A 14,603-nucleotide genomic window follows, 5' to 3' on the forward strand; every position below is an offset into this window, starting at 1 on the left:
ATAGTTGAATGTGCTGACAACAAAATCACGCAAAAATTATCAATAGAAATCAAATTTATTAACCCATGGAAGTCTGGATTTGGAGTCACCCTCAAAATGAAAGTGGAAAAACACACTACAGACTGATCCAACTTTTATGTAATCGTAGACAAAAAAAATGTAAAGATGGCGCTTAAATTCAAAGGTGCTGCAGTCCACCAGCCGGGATGGTCAACTAAATCCCAAAAAGTTACAGTTTATACAGTCAAATTTGCTGTGGTGCGCTCCCTGGGTTACTAGGGCAATATTCAATCTTCAGACGTGTTAGGCTCTGGTGAGTATATTCTTAGTTCGACAACGATTCCCCACTCCAATTCACACGATTTTACCCAAAAAATAGAAAAGAGAGCGATATAGTGAAGTATAGTCAGATTCAGTTATATTAATATGAATGGGATTATTCAAACGTATGGAGTCCCAATGAATGGGCGGACCCACGTACCAGATTTTTTGGGGTGTCAATAGTGCCCACCCAAATACGCCTGTGGTATTACTTCCACTGCTCTCTGGTAGTTTTCCTCAAGGATTCTTCACCAATTCACCTCTCCATTCAGAGTTAAATCCCCAAAGGTAGGAAGAAAACAGCAGTATATAGTGAAGTACTGTTTGTTTTGATATGCAAATGATAATTTTATTTTATTTAAAGTGCAATAGAAGTTCTTTTTCTAAAAACATATGACGTCCAAGTGCAAATTTAGCAAGAATAAAATGAATAATAAAATTGCAATCCACCACAGATTAGTGGACCCACGTACCAGAGTTGTTGGGGTGTATCAAATGTCCACCCAAAAAAACGCCTTAAATATTGCTCCCCGGGGTTTACAGCAACAGTCAGCGAATTTCCTCTGGATGCCGTAGGTACCTCCAACCAGTCACCAACGCGTTTCTGCCCTATAAGGGCCTTTGTCAAGGTGAGTGGTGTGTGTGAGGTAGGGTCTATTTAAACCCCCCTCTGTGATCTGATTGGAGGACCCATCAGTGCTCTATAAATGTATGTACAGACTTCATAACATATATATACACTCCCTATCCATCAAGACATTCTTCCCTCTAAACATACATATCCTTGTTTATAAAATATTAGTGTAATTTGTGTTTTGCGGCAGGTGCGTGCGTTCCAAAGTCCGTGGAACGCACGCTACTTCCTGCCAACCAACAACCACGTGACCGGATATATGACATGTGAACTTCATACGTGCGTTCCTTAGTTGATGGAACGCACGTTGTTGCTTGTTCTCTTCCGGTCACGTGACCGGACGCGCCGCGTGTAGCGCTCCGTGTCCTCGTGACCGGATATGTGACATGTACACTTCATACGTGCGTTCCTTAGTCGATGGAACGCACGTTGTTACTCGTTCTCTTCCGGTCACGTGACCGGAAGCGCCGCGTGTAGCGCTCCGTGTCCTCGTGACCACAAAGGCTCTCCTTGTCTATACAAACACCGTGGAGCGCACTGACAACTTGCGTTCCACTGGTGTTTACACATTGGTGTTTCTACTTCCGGTCCCGGGTATCTAATGGACTTGTGGAAAATGAATTACATTCACAAAAATTAATTTCAAATAATTGGTTCTACCTGTGCCATACTAAACTCATAACCTCCACAGCATATGTTGACAATTATGACACCATAGGGGTAAACAGTAGAATGAATATATGGTATGGTATTATAAAAACCATTTCAATTCAAATTCCATGTTTAACCCTTTAGGATTAAGTGTACCCATTTCGTATATGAGTTTCATTTCAGTTTGTGCTAATAATTCTTCTTCATTGTTCCTTCTCCATTGATTTTGGACCGCTCTTATCCCTATTACCTTCGTTAAACCTTTACATTTACTCTGATGGACTTCTTTAAAATGATTGGAGACTGAATGGGTAATGAGCCCTTTCTCGATGTTTCTAACATGCTCCGCCCATCTTATTTTGAGAGATCTGGATGTGCGTCCAATATATTGCATACCGCACTTACATTCCATTAAATATATGCAATTTTTGGTATTGCATGTGATAAACTCATTAATAGTATACATTATTCCCGTGGATGTGGATTGATAATTCTCAATTTTTGATGTCTGTGTTGTATGGGTTTGACACATTTTACACAGACCACACCTATGAAACCCCTTCGTCTTTATTCTAATAGATTTCTTGGGGGCCATAGCACTCTTCACAATCTTCTGCCTCAAATTTGGGGCCCTCCGGTAAATGAATTTAGGTTGTGGCGGTATTACTGATTTCAAAACTGGATCACGTGCCAACAGGTGCCAGTGTCTTCTCACAATCTTTTCCATATTTTTATATTGGCAATTAAAAGTGGTAATAAAAGGCAATGTGAATTTTTCTGTGTCTTCCTTTATTTTAGGTTTCAGAGTGTCATCCCTATCTACTAATGCTAATTCCTCAATTAGCATGTTCATAGGCTCCTCCTGATATCCTTTGGCTCTAAATTTATTTTTTATATCATTAGCCTGCTTTCTATATATTTCTATTTCTGTGCAATTCCTCCTCATACGCTTAAATTGTCCTTTGGGTACATTCTTAATCCAATTCGGATGGTGGTTGCTTCCAGTAGGAATATATGCATTGGTATCAGTAGGTTTAAAAAAGGATTTTGTATGTACATGTCCCTCCTTGATCTATATCGTGAGATCTAAAAAATTAATCTCCTTCTTACTTGTGTTAAAAATCAAGTGAATATTAAAATCATTGGAATTGAGGGATTTACAAAATTCTTCCAATGGTTCTTCTTCTCCTTCCCAGATAAACACTATGTCGTCAATAAACCTATACCAGAATTTAATCTGCGGTAGACAGTTATTATTTCCCCAAATATGACTGTCCTCCCAAAGGCTCATAAAAAGGTTAGCGTATGACGGCGCAAATCGGGTGCCCATGGCTGTCCCTCTTGTTTGCTGAAAAAAATTCCCGTTATACCAGAAGAAATTATTTTTTAAAATAAAATCTATACTCTCTAATAAAAAGGGGATTAGTGTACCAGAACTTGCATTTTTTTCCAGGTGGTATTTGACCGCCTGGACGCCTTTTTCATGGTCTATAATAGTATAAAGACTCCGAACGTCTGCCGTACATAAGATGAGATTTTCGTTCCAGGATACTGTCTTTAATTTGTTCAGAATATCAGTGGTGTCTTTAATATATGATCTAATTTTTAACACCTCTGGTTGCAAGTGATGGTCGATGAAATGAGATAAATTGGAAGTTATTGAATTTGTTCCTGCGACTATAGGTCTGCCAGGGGGGTTTGTGATATCCTTATGTATCTTAGGAAGTACATAGAATACCGGAAGGCTAGGATCATTTACTTTAATATATTGTTCCTCTTTATCTGTAATAATATTTTGTTCTTTATATTTGGATAGTAGGTGCATAAGATTCTTCTCTATCCTTTCACTGGGATTACCTCTTAGTGTCACATATGTCTCCCTATCTTCCAATTGTTTTTTTATTTCCTCATCATATTTGTCGACATCCATGATTACTATACCCCCCCCCCCTTATCCGCCGGTTTGATAATTATATTTGTGTTGCCACTTAGACTCTCAATGGCTCCTTTTTGAGGTTTGGTTAGATTTTGGTGAGTTTTCGTTTTGAAAGCAGCATCCTCCAAATCCGTCGTGATATTTTGTATATTTGGATATACAAAAATTTGTCAGAAAAGTGTCTTTAAAGAAATATTTCCTAACACAAAAGGGAGAAACCACACTGGCAAGAGACCCTTTTAGGCCCAAATCCACTTTTAATCCAACATTTAATCGGGGTTGTTTTATAGAAAGTTTTAACAAAGCTGTCACGACGGATTTGGAGGATGCTGCTTTCAAAACGAAAACTCACCAAAATCTAACCAAAACTCAAAAAGGAGCCATTGAGAGTCTAAGTGGCAACACAAATATAATTATCAAACGTCTGAAGATTGAATATTGCCCTAGTAACCCAGGGAGCGCACCACAGCAAATTTGACTGTATAAACTGTAACTTTTATGTAATGTCCTTTAAACAAGTCAAAATAAGGCTCAGTAGTGTATGTGGCCTCCACATGCCTGTATGGCCTCCCTACAATGCCTGGGCATGCTCCTGATGAGGTGGCGGATGGTCTCCTGAGGGATCTCCTCCCAGACCTGGACTAAAACATCCGCCAACCCCTGGACAGTATGTGGTGCAAAGTAGCGTTGGTGGATGGAGCGAGACATGATGTCCCAGATGTGCTCAATTGGATTCAGGTCTGGGGAACGGGCGGGCCAGTCCATAGCATCAATGCATTCGTCTTGCAGGAACTGCTGACACACTCCAGCCACATGAGGACTAGCATTGTCTTGCATTAGGTGAAACCCAGGGCCAATCGCACCAGCATATGGTCTCACAATGGGTCTGAGGATCTCATCTCGGTACCTAATGGCAGTCAGGCTACCTCTGGCGAGCACATGGAGGGCTGTGCGGCCCCCCAAAGAAATGCCACCCCACACCATTACTGACCCACTGCCAAACCGGTTATGCTGGAGGATGTTGCAGGCAGCAGAACGTTCTCCTTGGCATCTCCAGACTCTGTCACATCTGTCACATGTGCTCAGTGAGAACCTGCTTTCATCTGTGAAGAGCACAGGGCGCCAGTGGCGAATTTGCCAATCTTAGTGTTCACTGGCAAATGCCAAACATCCTGCACGGTGTTGGGCTGTAAGCTCAACCCCCACCTGTGGACGTCGGGCCCTCATACCACCCTCATGGAGTCTGTTTCTGATTGTTTGAGTAGGCACATGCACATTTGTGGCTTGCTGGAGGTCATTTTGCAGTGCTCTGGCAGTGTTCCTCCTGTTCCTCCCTACACAAAGGCAGAGGTAGCGGTCCTGCTGCTGGGTTGTTGCCCGCCTACGGCCTCCTCCACGTCTCCTGATGTACTGGCCTGTCTCCTGGTAGCGCCTCCATGCTCTGGACACTACGCTGACAGACACAGCAAACCTTCTTGCCACAGCTCGCATTGATGTGCCATCCTGGATGAGCTGCACTACCTGAGCCACTTGTGTGGGTTGTAGGGAGGTCATACAGGCACGTGGAGGCCACACACACTACTGAGCCTCATTTTGACTTGTTGTAAGGACATTACATCAAAGTTGGATCAGCCTGTAGTGTGTTTTTCCACTTTCATTTTGAGGGTGACTCCAAATCCAGACCTCCATGGGTTAATAAATTTGATTTCCATTGATAATATTTTTGTGATTTAGTTGTCAGCACATTCAACTATGTAAAGAACAAGGTATTTAATAAGAATATTTCATTCATTCAGATCTAGGATGTGTTATTTTAGTGTTCCTTTTATTTTTTTGAGCAGTGTATATATATATATATATATATATATATGTGTGTATATATATATACACTGCTCAAAAAAATAAAGGGAACACTAAAATAACACATCCTAGATCTGAATGAATGAAATATTATTATTAAATACTTTGTTCTTTACATAGTTGAATGTGCTGACAACAAAATCACGCAAAAATTATCAATGGAAATCAAATTTATTAACCCATGGAGGTCTGGATTTGGAGTCACCCTCAATATTAAAGTGGAAAAACACACTACAGGCTGATCCAACTTTGATGTAATGTCCTTAAAACAAGTCAAAATGAGGCTCAGTAGTGTGTGTGGCCTCCACGTGCCTGTATGACCTCCCTACAACCCACACAAGTGGCTCAGGTAGTGCAGCTCATCCAGGATGGCACATCAATGCGAGCTGTGGCAAGAAGGTTTGCTGTGTCTGTCAGCGTAGTGTCCAGAGCATGGAGGCGCTACCAGGAGACAGGCCAGTACATCAGGAGATGTGGAGGAGGCCGTAGGAGGGCAGCAACCCAGCAGCAGGACCGCTACCTCCGCCTTTGTGCAAGGAGGAACAGGAGGAACACTGCCAGAGCCCTGCAAAATGACCTCCAGCAAGCCACAAATGTGCATGTGTCTACTCAAACGATCAGAAACAGACTCCATGAGGGTGGTATGAGGGCCCGACATCCACAGGTGGGGGTTGTGCTTACAGCCCAACACCGTGCAGGACGTTTGGCATTTGCCAGAGAACACCAAGATTGGCAAATTCGCCACTGGTGCCCTGTGCTCTTCACAAATGAAAGCAGGTTCTCACTGAGCACATGTGACAGACGTGACAGTCTGGAGACGCCAAGGAGAACGTTCTGCTCCCTGCAACATCCTACAGCATGACCGGTTTGGCAGTGGGTCAGTAATGGTGTGGGGTGGCATTTCTTTGGGGGGCCGCACAGCCCTCCATGTGCTCACCAGAGGTAGCCTGACTGCCATTAGGTACCGAGATGAGATCCTCAGACCATATGCTGGTGCGGTTGGCCCTGGGTTCCTCCTAATGCAAGACAATGCTAGACCTCATGTGGCTGGTGTGTTTCAGCAGTTCCTGCAAGATGAAGGCATTGATGCTATGGACTGGCCCACCCGTTCCCCAGACCTGAATCCAATTGAGCACATCTGGGACATCATGTCTCGCTCCATCCACCAAAGCCACGTTGCACCACAGACTGTCCAGGAGTTGGTGGATGCTTTAGTCCAGGTCTGGGAGGAGATCCCTCAGGAGACCATCCGCCACCTCATCAGGAGCATGCCCAGGCATTGTAGGGAGGTCATACAGGCACGTGGAGGCTACACACACTACTGAGCCTCATTTTGACTTGTTTTAATGACATTACATCAAAGTTGGATTAGCCTGTAGTGTGTTTTTCCACTTCAATATTGAGGGTGACTCCAAATCCAGACCTCCATGGGTTAATAAATTTGATTTCCATTGATAATTTTTGTGTGATTTTGTTGTCAGCACATTCAACCATGTAAAGAACAAAGTATTTAATAAGAATATTTAATTCATTCAGATCTAGGATGTGTTATTTTAGTGTTCCCTTTATTTTTTTTGAGCAGTGTATATATATATATATATATATATATATATACACACAAGTAGTTGCACATAGATTATGTTTATAACCTTTATAGTTACACTTTTTTAAATTTATACTATGAAAAGGGTGCGCCCAAAAAAGAGTCTTCTTTTCCCTCTTCTTTGACATTTATAGACTATCACTGACTCAGGGCGCACCACCTAATTAATAACTGATTAAGGGATTTCTTACCCTATAAACTACAGTTTAGGTTTACTTGTATCATAGTGACTGGTGCTGAATCCAAAAAAAATCCTTTTTCTCAACCTTTAGTTTGTCAAGATTTAATGTGTATATGAATTTTCTACTTTTAGGCCATCACTACAGGAGGTGTCACCTACCGGGATCAGCCCTGGCACAAGGAGTGTTTTATTTGTACCGGATGCAAGAATCCATTGTCAGGGCAACGATTTACTTCTAGAGATGAGTTTGCCTATTGCCTCAACTGCTTTTGCAACTTGTATGCCAAGAAATGTGCTGGATGCACTAGCCCCATAAGCGGTATGTAATCTCTTTATTTGTTTATTTATTTATTTTATTTTAAATGCAACCAACAGTTGTGCAATTATCAGTTATTTGAAGGCACGTAACTATATTAAATGGAGTAAAATCCACGTTCAAATAGGAAGCTTCAAAGCAGTATAAGACTGGGTACACGTGAAAACGACCGGCAATCTTGCAGATGGTTGATAAGAATTCACTATCCGAGTTTACTGTGCTATGTAATGGATGTTACAATATCTCACTCCTTCATTAACATGCACAGCACTGCATATGATTTCTTTTGATTGACAGCGCAGCATGGTCAACCAAAAGACCTCATATGTGAACCGCGGGTGTGTGCAAACGTACATACACACTAAACTATATTGTTTGGTTGTGTACCCGGTCTAAGCCACAGACTTCTAGATAGGTATGGTAATGGCCTATGACAGGCCTGGCCATCCTGTGGCTCTCCAGATGTTGTGAAACTACAAATCTCATCATGCCCTGCCACAGTTTTAGCATTTCCTAATAGCAAAACTATGGTAGGGCATGCTGGAACTTGTAGTTTCATAACAGCTGGAGAGCCACAGGTTGGCCATGCCTGGTGTACGATCACACGATCACAGATCACAGTTATCTTGATGAGATTCAGTAGAGAGGTCTAAGGAGGGGTTGGGTACAATATCCCAGCGGTGACCATCCCTACACATGACTAGGGGGTCTACTTACTAAGCCTTGGATGGAGATAAAGTGGATGCAGATAAAGTACCAACCAATTGGCTCCTAACTGCCATGTCACAGGCTGTGTTTGAAAAATGACAGGAGCGGATTGGCTGGTACTTTATCTCCGTTGACTTTATCTCCATCCAAGGTTTAGTAAATAGACCTCTACATCTCCTAAGGAGAGCTACTGATAAAGACAATGTGGTTAGCAATACATTTCATGAAAGTTCCACCACCATAAGTTCTCAAACATTTGTGCAAACACCCATGAGATCAAATAAAACAAATGTGTATTACCAGTCCTGATAGTCAAATGTAAAAGCAACATGAGTTATTCTTTCAACCAATCTAGTACTGTAATCACAGTGAATCAGTTTGGATACATAGGTGAAGAGTCTGTTCACTAATATTTTGTTGAACTGTTCACTAATATTTTGTTGAACTGTTCACTAATATTTTGTTGAAGACCATAAGGTCAGTATTTAATGACATGTTAGCTTTGGCAATTCAAAGATTATTTCTTCTCTTTTGACTTAAAGCAATAGTGGTCCTCTGCCTGCTATTTGTACAGTAGGTGGATTTCCTTCCATGAGTTGTACAGGTCTCAAAGTGGGGTCAGCAAGTCCCCGAAACATCGATGATAATAGAGTTTGCGCCTGATGCTTTAATTAATTTAAGATTTCTGATGACCTGTTTTGGTTTTTTTTTTATTTGGTTTTTTGAACATTCATACAGAGAGTGAGCTGCCAATAAACTCAATTTGCGCCCAAGTCACATTGTGCTATGTTACACAATATATAGATATTTCAGTCCTTGGATATTTACAAGCAGTGCTTTTTTCTGATTGCATACAACAGTAAATTTTAATTCTTATAACTAGTTTTGTAAACAGAATTAAATCAGTGAATCATTTGTTACTACTGAGATGCCCAGTTGCAGGGTCTTGTGATGGTACATTCCCGTCTTGGGGCACCAATGGACACACATAAAACCTTACACCTGCCCTATGCTAGGTGCAGTTTCTCTGTCGGAGTATGGCCTAATGTGTGAGAGGCTATGCACCTTTGGTTGAAGCCGGTTACAGCGACACGTCCGCGTCTGCTTGCACACCCTAATTTTACCTCCCAGGGACGTCTACTGAAAACCTCAGACCCTGCGCCAAAATCTGCTCTGTGTCTCCATAAAGTAACAAATCGAGACACAAGCGCTGTACAACTCTGAAGCATGTACAGATGAAAAAACATCCATTTATGACTTTATGTGCGCCTTTGAATCAGGCCCACAGTCCCATCTGAACATCTGACCATATACTCCTGGAGGCCCTCTTTTAGGGTAGTAACTCCTCTGTGTATAATGGACACATCTGATGATATATCAAGCAGTGTACAGCTGTTCTGAACATCTTATAGAAGACTCTACAGAAATTTTTTTTGCTTGTGAAAATCTTTCTTACTATACGGGGCATTATTATAACAGTGTACTGTACTTATTTCACTCATCTACCTTGGCAATGGATTGCACAGCACTCCTAGCCAACACGCTTGGTGTATGAGCCTTAAAAAACTTCAGGGAGTTACCTCTGCCATAGCAAAACCTTTTGGTCATGACATGTCTGTCTTTGAGTGACCACGCCATTTTCCCTCCAACAAACGCTCCATGCCTGTCACTTACTTTGCAAATAAATCCTTTCTACAACTGCCATCACAAGACATTTGCGGAACATGTGCAGTAGAAAAAGATTGCTACCAATATTGTGTGTATCTTTGAGCCAAGCCAATAAGCACTACAGTTATAGCTTCTTTCCATCGTTCTATGATATACACACTTTCTGCAATCTCAGAAGATCTACTGTAAGTGGAAATTGAGATCCTGAGTGCTCAGGATGCGTTTTACATGGCTGAGGTAGCTTTAGTCTGCCAGGAGCGCAAATCTTTATGTGAGCAAAGATTGGCAGGATAAAGCTGGGTGAGCCAAGGGTATGGGGATGGAAGTATAATATAGCGTCTCTTTCAGGTGGTCATCTTCTTCCTTGCTCCAACCATACATGAGTAATCACTATGTTATTCACAAGATCTCTGGACCTCTTATGAACTGATATACTGAGCTACAATTATAAATTTCATTAGAGAAATGCTGTAGTTAGTTGGTACTACAATGAATTATAACTAACATTTCTGTGTTTACTTTTTAAAATAATAATTGATCTTACTTTTCAGGACTGGGAGGAACCAAATACATATCCTTTGAAGAACGTCAGTGGCACAGTGATTGCTTTAATTGTAAGAAGTGTGCAATCTCCTTGGTGGGTCGAGGCTTTCTTACTGAAAGGGATGACATCCTGTGTCCTGAATGTGGAAAAGATATATAAAAAGTCATACAATTAGACAAAAGCAGCAAGATAACATGTATTTTTCACTTATGAAACACATTTCATTTGTGCTCTGTTAATCGATAGATACTTTGGTCCCTGGATATTTACAAGCAGTAGTTTCTTTCTGATTATAGTTAACAGTAAATTGTAATTCTCATAACTAGTTCCGTAAACAGAATGAAAACAGTGAAATAATTTCAGAAATGAATAAAATATGCATTTGAAGATTTGTTCAGAGTTTGGAAGTTACCAAATATCTTTCATCAATTTGTAACTTCAGGTGAGCGTTTGTCATTTTTGAAATGTTTTTTTCAAAGAAAGAAAAAAAAATCCCATCTGAACAGATTGCGTATGTTAGTTGATGTCATATTGTTATTATACAGTAGTTTCTAAACATAATGGTGCAAGCCTATTATTTTAAAATCAATATATTTTCTTACAGCATTTATGAACAGGTGGCTTATATACAATACCTTAAGCTATCTTGTCGCTTTAATCACATATTCTTTCTTATTCATTTTGATGTTGGTAAAGGTTGGGAAGATGTCTGCCCCCAGCCAGGAGCAGATCAGTGTGATCACTACCCCACCCTGCACAGCCAGACTGCTACTACTGCTGCTGCTCAGTGGCAGCATACTGCCAGCACCTTCCGCAGCCTAGCACTCAGCAGCATGTGCTGGGCTGACAGGGGTGGGGCAAGTGGCGGACTAGGGCCTCCGCCAGGCACCTCCCTCAGGCCCGGGTAATTTGTACCCCCCCCCCCATGTCAATGAGTGTGAAAGGTCAATGTGCAAGTATACAAGTTGGAAAGCCTGTCGACATTCTGGTCTTAGCTGGTAGGAATAGTGATAGGTACTGTGCATGACATCTCTATATTTAGACAAAGGGGTCTATCCATGAAGCAGTGAAAAGTGGAGGAGTGAGCCAGTGGAGAAGTTGCCCATGGCATCCAATCAGCTGCTCCGTTTTAATTTTTATAGGGGATGCAGTTAATATACCGGCTGTCAGGATCCTGTTCAGGTCCATGCCACCAACCGAGTGGGAATATAACCTGTGGCGAGCGAAGTGAGCCACCGGGCCAGAAGCATGGCAAACACAACAAGCCTGCAATGGGACTTGCTGCTGGGGTTCCGACAGACGGGATGCTGCTGTCGCTATAGTGACAGCCGGCATCCCGTCTGCCGGTAAATCATATGTATTCCCTTTATATATAGAATGCACTTGATAAATGTTACTTAATGCTGATTGGTTGCCATGGGCAACTTCTCCACTGGCTCACTTCTCCACTCTTTTCACTGCTTCATGAATAGACCCCAAAATATACAGGGTGATTTAAGTCACAGTACACACTTTTGTTTCAAAAACTGTACAGGAAATGGGAAAACTGAATACTCCAGTAAGCTATGGGTGAGGTGGGCTATCTTTTAGGGTATGTACAGAACATGGACGCCATCTTGAAATCGGCCATCTTGATCCTAAGTCAGTTTTTTCAAATGGATAGGGGGTCGTGTAACATGTCAAACAACATCAGAATTTGCTGAAAAGTTTATTGCTGTAAACAGATTTGAAATAGCAGTTATGGTTTTTGTTGCAGGTAACTGAGGATGGCTTTGACAAAACAGAAGAGAAATTAGGTCATTTTGATGTCTGGAGAATGAAGTCTCCATGTCATAGCTGCAGATTTTAACAACCGGCACCCAGAAAGACCTCCAATTTCACATAACACTGTCAGGTGTCTAATTTCCAAATTCCGAGAAACTGGGACTGTGGCTGAAAAGTCACTGAGTGGTCGTCCAAAAAGTGCTACTGACGATACAACCTCAACAATGGTTTTGGCTCTTCACAAAGGATGCCAAAACCATTGTTGAGGTTGTCTCGTTAGTAGCACTTTTTGGACGACCACTCTGTGACTTGTCAGCCAGTTTCTCAATTTGGAAATTAGGTACCTGACAGTGTTATGTGAAATTGGAGGTCTTTCTGGGTGCAGGTTGTTAAAATCTCCAGCTATGACATGGAAACTTCATTCTCCAGACATCAAAATGACCTCAATTCTCTCCTCTTTTGTCAAAGCCATCTTCAGTTACCTGCAACAAAATAAGTGTTGTAACTTTTGAACCATAGCTGCAATTTCAAATCTGTTTGCAACAACTTTTCAGCAAATTCTGATGTTGTTTGACATGTTACACGACCCACTTTCCATTTGTAAAAACTGACTTAGATTCAAGATGGCGCCCATGTTCAGTACATACCCTAAAAGATAGCCCACCTCACCCATACCTTACTGAAGTATTCAGTTTTTGCATTTCCTGCACCGTTTTTGAGACAAAAGGGTGTACTGCGACTTTTGAATCACCCTGTAGAGTGGGATTCCAACCTGTTCAGTGTACACTCAGAGTCACACCCTTGGCCGGTGGTGCACCATTACTAACTTGCCACATAGACTAATTCTGCTCACAGTTTGATAAATTCAGGCCAACATAAACTTGCGGTTGGTTTTAATGAACACGTGCCTGTTCTGTGTATTTCATGCAGAAGACAGATAAAACAGGGTAAAGTATTGTACATTGCTTTATGTGTATTAATGTACTCTTTATATATTATATAGAATATTCCCCTGGATAAATATTTACACACAACCAACTGATTACTTTGGGTGCACCTGTGATGGCAGAGTACTAAATTTGTCTTCAAAGTTTTAAAATGTCACCAGTTTAAAGAAATCTGTTCATTGTATTTGCCTGTTGTATGAGTGTCTATGTGGTTTCCTGCTTGTTGGTTGAGCTCCCAGATAAAATAGGGTTTGGCAACTTCTGCAGTTTTGTTATTTTGAAAGGGTGTGTTAAGTTCCTCAGGCCTCTCCTCAGACACCAACGGGCCACATTTTGAGGATTTACCTGGGTAGTAAAATATTGGAAATCACCAGCTCATTAAGCTAAGGGGAGACTTGATAGACTATAAAGGAGCTTTTATTATGAGCTATGTAGCATATTTTGTGAAATCATTAATACTTTGATGGAGATTTATCATATCTTGGAGATAAAATACCAATCAGCCTCTGTCAAGTCATTTTTCTAGCACAGCCTGTACAATGACAATAAGGTGACTGTTTTTACTTTATCTTTCTCCACTTTATCTCTCTCCACGATTGATAACTTTCTGCCTTAATATGTTACATATAAGGACATTTTTCTCAAGCTGACTTTTTACTTGTGAAATGTAGCTACAGAGTACTATATATTGTTGTAGAGGCAGAAAAAGAGATTATATAAACATATATTAAATGAAAATTATTGAAACTACAGCCTGAAAAATGTTTTGGCTCTCACAATAAATGTGTTTTCTTTGTTTGTTTCTTTTTTGCATGATTTAATAGATGGCGTGAAGTGCAACATATGAAAAGGCACAAAGTCAGTATTATATCAGTGGTAATTACATTGCACTACGTTATATGTCTGTCAAAAATAAAAACATTCAAAAGAAAGAAGTTGACTATTGATTTATGTCACCTCATAAAACAGAAATAATCAGCCTGCTGAAGACTGTATAAGAAACAAAATGATTATGTTCTTCTATCACATAGCTCTTGTGTGAATTATTCTGCTTTATCATATCACAGCCAGGTTGTGTCCTAATCTTGTGTTAAGGAACGTAGGGCATGATTCATAGACGGATGCAGCTGCAGTATGAAACTATGCAAAAGCAACTTGTGTCATCTAGACATCTACTACTGTGTCCGAAGACACAACATTGGATCACTTATACCCCTTTCACACAGCACAAATAACCCGGCCTGACCCGGCAATTCAACCCAGGAATAAATCAGTGTCATTCCCGGGTTGAATACCGGGTCAGTGGCAGCGTAAACGGGCTCCCGGGTCCCGTTCACTACAACAGGGAGAGGCGGCACGGAGATGATCTCATCTCCCAGCGCCGCCTCCACCTCCACCCCCGCTGCCGGCTCTGCCCCCGCCGCTATGGCAACCCAACCGGCATATTGCCGAGTCAGGGAAGCCAACGAC

The 14,603-nt window shown here is 41.3% G+C and overlaps 1 protein-coding gene across 6 annotated transcripts in view; it reads left to right on the plus strand.

Annotated features, from left to right (window-relative positions):
• FHL2 (four and a half LIM domains 2) overlaps nt 1–14,068 on the plus strand; it is a 159,345-nt gene extending 145,277 nt beyond the window's left edge. For 4 of the 6 annotated variants that reach the window (XM_063953411.1, XM_063953412.1, XM_063953410.1 and 1 more), the window contains 2 exons: nt 7,319–7,505; nt 10,430–11,937. In XM_063953411.1, the coding sequence (XP_063809481.1) occupies nt 7,319–7,505; nt 10,430–10,581 (339 nt within the window). In that variant the 3' untranslated portion in view covers nt 10,582–11,937. Of the gene's footprint in view, nt 1–7,318; nt 7,506–10,429; nt 11,938–13,957 lie in introns of those variants that run through there. The other 2 variants (XR_010220564.1, XM_063953409.1) reach the window with 2 other exon arrangements.
• The last annotated feature ends 535 nt before the right edge of the window (nt 14,069–14,603 follow it).

The sequence above is a fragment of the Pseudophryne corroboree genome, chromosome 2 (genome assembly GCF_028390025.1).
Source record: "Pseudophryne corroboree isolate aPseCor3 chromosome 2, aPseCor3.hap2, whole genome shotgun sequence".
In the NCBI taxonomy this organism is placed as follows: Eukaryota; Metazoa; Chordata; class Amphibia; order Anura; family Myobatrachidae; genus Pseudophryne; species Pseudophryne corroboree.